The 7,743-nt window shown below is 39.4% G+C and overlaps 1 protein-coding gene across 1 annotated transcript in view; it reads left to right on the forward strand.

Moving 5' to 3' along the window:
• Positions 1-7,391, forward strand: part of ME1 (malic enzyme 1) — a 186,226-nt gene extending 178,835 nt beyond the window's left edge. Inside the window, exons 13-14 of the mRNA XM_080805792.1 lie at positions 783-881; positions 5,578-7,391. Of these exons, the coding sequence (XP_080661918.1) occupies positions 783-881; positions 5,578-5,748 (270 nt within the window). The 3' untranslated portion in view covers positions 5,749-7,391. The remainder of the gene's footprint in view (positions 1-782; positions 882-5,577) is intronic.
• The last annotated feature ends 352 nt before the right edge of the window (positions 7,392-7,743 follow it).

Raw genomic sequence — 7,743 nt, forward strand, 5'->3', positions numbered from 1 at the left:
GTTGGGTGATTTGGATAATTCAGAATCTGTTTAAATTGAAATCCTTGCAGTGTGACTCCAACATGGCTTTCTCAGCCTCCTGCTCTATCTCTTGTGCCAGAGTATAAGAAGAGAGGAAAAAATAGAACAAGACAAAATTGGAGAGTGAGACAAACCATAAGAGACTCTTAATCATAGGCAACAAACTGAGGGCAGCTGGAGGGGAGGGGGATGGAGGGATGGGGTCACTGGATGGTGGACGTTAAGGAGGACACGTGATGTAATGAGCACTGGGTACATTATTTAAGACTGATGAATCACTGAAGCCTACCTCTGAAACCAAGAATACATTATATGTTAATTAATTGAATTTAAAAGTAAATTAATTAATTAGTTAACTTAAAAAAAGGAATATGTGAGCCAGGAGAAGCAGCATGATCAGCCTTGGCCCCCTTCCCTCCTGTACTGTCAGGGTCCTTTTCCCTCCCTCTGTCATCCTCCTCTGCCTTCCTTGACCCTCTCCCCCCGTTCCTCTACTATAGGAGAAGGAGAAGCTTCTAGCACTTCATGGCACAGTAGAAAAGGAACTGGAGTAAGAGACAATGCAGAGTCCATTCCCGTCTTTACTAATGATGTGATCCCACCAAACCCCAAGTGTCTCTGGAGTCAGTTTTGCCACTGACAAAGGGAGAGACGAAATTAAGTGATCACATTAATATGACCCATATCTATACATCACCACATGTGACCATTCGTTTACTTACACTTAAGTAAAACATGTTTTGTCTTTCTTTTTTTGAAAGGTTATAGCCCAGGAAGTATCAGATAAACACTTGGAAGAAGGCCGGCTTTATCCTCCTTTGAACACCATTAGAGATGTTTCTCTGAAAATCGCAGCAAAGGTAAAACCACTCTTGTTCAGGTCTCATTATTTTTCCTTCCTTCTATTGCTAAATATGCATTTTTAGGTACTTCCTTTGTTTGGGTCCCCAAACAAATAATGGTCCCCAAATAATGGGTCCATGGTCAAAGGAGCGAGACTGATACAAAGTGGAGGTCAAGCAAAGCTTTATTTCGCGCCAGGCATCAAGAATCAAACCGACCATCAAACAGACTGGTTGGGGCCGCCCCCTACAGAGAGGGCGACCCCTCCCTGCCTCACAGACTAACTTTTATAGAGCAAAGACCATGTGGTTGAGCCTGGCCACACATGGGTGGCCAATGAAATTGTAACACACAGAGAAAGCTGCACAGTCATGCTAGGTCACACATAAGTGACCAATTGAATTACAATTTACCCTATAGTAGATATTTGAACTAGCCTATCACCTTGGTCAGAATTGGTGCCCAAAAGGCTCCCAAAGGGTGGGGCTCATACTCCTTGGTAACTAGGGAGACAGTATGCACCCCTCCACTGATTGGATGTCTCCACCTGACCTGACTCATCCCTGCCTTTGGGCTGTTATCTCCACCTGACCTGACCCACCCTTGTATTTGGGCTTTGTTACCTGGGACTGGTTTCCCCGGACTTGCTTTTAAGTAAGTTCCCCTTGGGGGGAGCAGGGTCAGTTTAAGTTTTACCGCATAAACAACAAAATGGCTGTTCAACAGGGTGGGGCCGCTCTGGCTGAATAAGCCCTTACACCTTGAGATTTACATTTGTATCAGCTTATTTTGTCAGAGAAATGAGACACAGCGCTTCAGCAGAGCTTAGTAACTGCACTTCATCCATAGGAATTGACAAATTGGGGGGCACCTGGGTGGCTCAGTGGGTTAAAGCCTCTGCCTTTGGCTCAGGTCATGATCCCAGGGTCCTGGGATCGAGGCCGGCATCGGACTCTCTTCTCGGCGGAGAGCCTGCTTTCTCCTCTCTCTCTGCCTACTTGCAATCTTTGTCTGTCAAATAAATAAATAAAATCTTTTTAAAAAAAAAAAAGGAATTGACAAATTGGGCTGAATCATTAATTGCCCTATCATTCCTTTTCTCTTCCATAATCTAAATAAGTTAGTAGGTTTTCATTTCAGTTAGGTTTCCCCACTTCATTTTTTTTTCTACTTATTGTTTTCCATACCACATTTGCGATAGTGTCCAAAATGCTGTAGATGTGGTAGAGTAATATTTAGACCCCGAGTCCCCTGTCTTGTCGATGTAGCCTTGACGTATGGCATCTTCAAGATCACAACTGATAATACGGGTCAGGGCAGGGTCGGGCGGGAGACACAAAACAATGAGGTTAAACAAAGCTGTTGGGCTGACAGATGAGCTGTTGGAACAATTAGCCAAGAAGAACCTCAACTCAGAGAAATTTTCTTTAATTGAGATGAGTGAGAAATTGACTTTTTTTTTTTTGCAGCATAAATGTGTTAGCTACTAGGGTTGCCATAACAAAAGCCATAGACCCGGTGGCTCAAACAACAGTTTGAAGGCTAGAAATCTAGGATTGGGGATTGGAAGCTGGATTTTCTTGGAGGGCTCTCTCCTTGGCTTGTAGATGACTGCTTCCTCACTGTCCTCGTGCAGCCTTTTCTTTTTTACAAACATCCCTGGTTCTCTTGGTACGAGAGACATACCCTTCCTGTAAGAGCACTACTCAGTTTGGGTCCGGGCCCACCAATCAGCTTCAGTTTAATTTAATTACCTCTTCAAAGGCCCTGTCTCCAAAGAGAATGACACTCTGGGGTACTGAGGATTAGTACAGATGAATTTTGGGTGGCAGAGGTCAGCCCGTAATGTTTATGTTTGTATGTTTTATGATTAAACTAGGGTTTCTCAACCCCAGCACTATGCACATATTGGCTGGATGACTCTGTTGTGGGGGTTATCCTGGATGTTATGGAATGTTTAGCACATCTGGCCTCTACCCACTAGATGCCAGCAGCCTCTGCCCCGTTGTGACAACCAAAAATGTCTCCCAGACATTGCCAGGTGTCGCCTCAGGGGCAAAATTGCTTTTGGTTGAAAATCAAAACCATTAGCAAATTTATCAAAGCAATACCATATTTAGGACTCCCATACCATTATTTTGGTATGGGAGGGTATTGACTGAGGGAGGGAGCGTGCTTCAAAAACCACATAATACTTCAAAAAACTGTAGATGATCTGCTTGATTATGATTCCACGAAAGAGTATCCTATTTTCTACTATTTATATCTCCTGGTTTTTAAGGAGTTTGGATTGTTAATGTCCCCGACAACACATTATCATGTTAAGTTCAATTTGAAGATTTAAATGAGAAGGTGTTAGCTTATGATTGGAGGAGAAAGTACAAAAGCAACCTTTTCTGAGCCTCAGGGGGAGTTCAGAAAGACTCAGATATTATACCTAGAATAATGGGAAAATGCAGAGTGCAGAGACAGAAACTGGGAAGTCAGGACAAAGAATCAAGTCGAAGGAGGAAGATGGGCTAAGGGGACCCCAGGCTTGAGGTTTCAGGACACATTCGTATACAATCCGCACAGTTCCAGCAAGTTGATGGAAATGACTGAAGCTTAAAGAGACACTAGATATAAAGGTGTGGGCAGTATTTCCGTATGGTTATGGGGGAAGGGCCAGGAGTGGTTGGGGCAACCAAGACAGCAAGTGTAGACAGGCAAGAATCAAGAATAGAACATGGTTTGTCACTCTGTCCAGAAGACAGAGGCAAGAAGCCAGTGATGAGAAGTCAGGATTTTAACAGACTCAGAACAAAGCAGTGTGTCAGAAATTAGATAAGACACAGTGTCACGATGGTAGTAGAAATTACAATAGACACAGCTGTGGTAGTGAGAAACCCGGGTGAACTTTTAGTGCGTACGAAGTTACCAGAACCTTTTACAAAAGCGATTTCAGTAGCACAGAAGTTAAGACTGGGGACGATGAGGAAAACAGGAGAATCCAAGCTGCTCTTGCAGAGTCTGGCATTGACAAGGAGAGAGTGAAGACCTCACTGAGAGAGGAGATCATTGATACAGTGTGTCCTGGGAGCAGAAAGAGGAGGGAACACAGCCTATGTCAGGAATGCAACAGTGTGTTTCATCATAAATGCAATGCAGCCATTGCAAAAAGCATCAGAGGCCCCCTGCGGTAATGGAGATGTGCGGAAGCTGGGTGTGGTAACAGTTGCACAACTCTACCCATTTAAAAATAATTTAATTGTGCACTTAAAATGTTTGGATTTTTTGTCAGTGAATTATACCTCAAAAAGGCTGTTAAAACATAATAACAACACACTATAGATACTTCGGGAAAAAGAGAAGAAACTACCCAATACTCTATTTTTCTAACGTAAGCCGTTTTATTGTTTGTATTCACCTCAAATCTTTTTTCTTTTGCGTGACTTTCTTTGCTAATGTCATCCTAATCATGGTGTATACATCTATTTCATGTTTTTCACAAACATTTCTCCATAATATGGCACAGTCTTTGTAACCATAATTTTTCACAAATGCATAATTTTGCATTGAGAAGAGATACTTAATCATTCCAATAATCTTCAAAATCAGACTTATCCAAATAACTCTATTATACAAATAGCTCCCAGGGATTGCTTTTTTTTTTTTAACAACTGGGGTGAATTAAAGACACGTATAGAGTGATTAATTTTGACAAGGAGAATCCATTCTTTTCAAAGAAAGGAAGAGCGAAGGTTTAAAGATACAGAGGACATAGTTTGAGTTGTTCCAAGGGGAAATAGAGATTGTTTTTTCTGATTAGCTGGAATGTTCTCATTCCAGTGGTAACAGTCAAATGCAGATTTGACAGAGGAAGGTTTGAAATTGCCTTGTGGGAACTAGGAGAGAAAGGGTTTTTGTTTGTTAAAGAAAGGGATAAAGGCATAATGTGTAACCACGTTGACCCAGGTAGGGTTAGGAAAAGTATGGCATTGTACGGTGCAGCCATGAAGGAAGAAAGCCAGCACTGAGGGTTCCCCAGACCTGGGACCAGATTGGTGAGTGTGACAGCAAGACAAGGAAAGATTCTGTGATCCTGGCGAGAAGCATTGAAACTGACCGCAGAGTCCAGCTGCTTAGGTGAGCAGGGATGAATAATGACATTTTGTAGGAGGCTGTGTTCAGCATAGGGATTGTTGAAACTGCACATTGAGTTCAAACTAAGCAGGAATAAATACCTTTAGTTCAAGTTAATTATCATTCAAGTCCTGTTAAGACTTTTACCACAGGTTTATCTGTGAAGACCTGTTATGATCACATTTGATACATCTCTTCTATGCTCGCTTTCCATTGTTTATATCATATTCTCCTCCTGCTGTATGACTTAAAATTGCATTTTCATTTTAGACCTTCTTTGTGTATGTGTGCTTTTATTATAATCTAACTTAATTTTTTTATTATTAGCCTCATTTTATTTTATTTTACTTTATTTTTATCCTACAATTTATTTTTTTTATTTTTTTTTATTTTCAGCGTAACAGTATTCATTGTTTTTGCACCACACCCAGTGCTCCATGCAATACTGGAAGAGATTATGCTGAGTGAAATAAGTCTAACTTAATTTTTTTAAACAGACATGAATTAATTTTTTGAAACAGATAAAAACTGACATGTGCTCACCATCAACTCTGTTCATTAAAGTAATTAATATTCTTTTTTTATTCCTAGATTGTGAAAGATGCTTACCAAGAAAAGACAGCCACAGTTTATCCTGAACCCACAAACAAGGAAGACTTTGTCCGCTCTCAGATGTATAATACTGATTATGACCAGATTCTACCTGATTGTTATTCTTGGCCTAAAGAGGCCCAGAAAATACAGACCAAACTTGACCAGTAGCATAATAACTGACATTTCTAATTCTGTTAATGAGATCTTAAAGTCTTTCATAATTTTTAAAGATTGGGATCTTTTATAATAACTCATTAGACTAAGAATTTTACTTTAACAATAAAAGTTCATGGAAGGATATTAATATACTTTAGGGTAAACATCACACTAGATAATTTTGCTTCATTTACTTTCTTGTTATTTATGGTTTCTCTCTTAATTATTTTGCCCAAGTTCTCTTTAAAAGCTATTGTACCTACTACTGAGAAACACACCATTTTTATATAGGGAACTAATGGAAAGACCAAAATAGTAATAAATTGATGTACTCAACATTAAAATCCATAGTTCTTTTGTTGACTGTTTTGTTAAAAATCTACTTTTTTTTTTTTATAAAGACAAATGAATTTAGGCATAGGTGAACTTTTGCTAAAAACAGAAACAGCACTTACTTTGTTGCCTAGAGAAAAATAATTTCTCAGGTATTTTTATTCCAATCCTAGATTATAGTAGTTCTTTTAGCTCAACTGAACTCCAACATTTCTAAGAAAGATCACTGTTGTTTACAATGCCTTGTGCAGCCTTAGATTTTAATATTCTTGCTCCATTGTTTCATATTCTTATCACCTTGGTCCTCAGTCAGATATCCCTTCTGAAAGCACCTTTCTTCTGCCGCTGACTGAATCCTGTCCCCTGCACTATTGCTGCCAGGCACTTACAGATAGTGGTCCCCGTCCTGAGGTTGGTATTGTCAGTTCAGCATAGCCGTGGGAAGAGTTGAGGGAGCAGATAATCTCCTTGAGAAAGGGCTGCCTGTGGAGCTGACCTCTTAGGGCAGAGATTTCCAGAGTCAGGAGTGAGAGCATGGTTCCCAGACAAGCTGGGTTCCCACAGGAGTGACCTGCCCTCGTGTTTCCTTGATTAGCTCAGGTAATGAGGAGCTCACTCTGAGTTTGGAGGAAATTTTGTAACCAGTTCCCCAACATCAGAAATTATCTTGGCTTCAGGTATTGAGATATTCTAATTACCATCAGTAGTTATAGCCCAGAAATTAATATTAAACAAATGGAAACAATTTTAAATCCTTAAGCTCAGGTGCAATAACATTTGCTATTTATTTGTAGAATTATTTGAAGGATTTTGTGTTTGAAGTAAAGCTTTTAAAAACTGTAAGATGATATTCAAGGAAAAACTATAGTATAAAATGATTTTGTGAAGGTTGATGGTTACACAGATTGTTTTAGGTGTGAATAGAAGGGGTGGGAGTATTTCTGAAAGTAACATTTAGTGAAGAGTTTCCTCAATATAGTTACTTTGAAAAGATCCAGAATGCTGACTTCTTGTCTGTTTCATGTTGTCTTGTAGCTCTAACTAAATGTATTACCTATGCAAAAGATTGATTAAAGCATAGAAAAAGTGAATGAATAAAATTATGATTGTCTTTTTCCCTTAAAATATTGTTATATTTTAAAATGATAATGCTGCATCTCAGCAGTCATGTGATAGGGTATACATTTTAAAACTATTCAAAAACAAATTTCAGCATGACCTTCATTTAATGCATGTGTTGTCATACTTGCTGTATACTGTGATAAATGAACTACTTTCTTATCCTCAGAGAAAGATAATGAAATAGCATTGGATGATTACTTAACCAGGTTTCAAGTCTTCTGTATGGATTTACTGTATTTGCTGTATTTACTGTATTCTATTTCCTGTAGTCCCTACAAGTTCCATACAAAGCAGGTATTTGAAGGAACCTACCAAGTCCACAGAGCTAATAAGTGAAGGAGGTGGGCTCTAAATTGATGTTTAATCCTGCTTCATAGTCTACTCTGTCTTCACTGGAGTGCAGTGTAGAGTAGCATCGCCCAACAGAAAAAGGAAGTGAGCTACTTGTGTAATTTCTAGTGGTCTCATAAAAAGAAGCAGCAGGTGGAATCCATGTTAATCGTTTTATGTACACTGACACCTCCAGGATATCATTTCAATACATAATTGATA

This window comes from Martes martes, assembly GCF_963455335.1.
Source record: "Martes martes genome assembly, chromosome: 6".
Classification (NCBI taxonomy): domain Eukaryota; kingdom Metazoa; phylum Chordata; class Mammalia; order Carnivora; family Mustelidae; genus Martes; species Martes martes.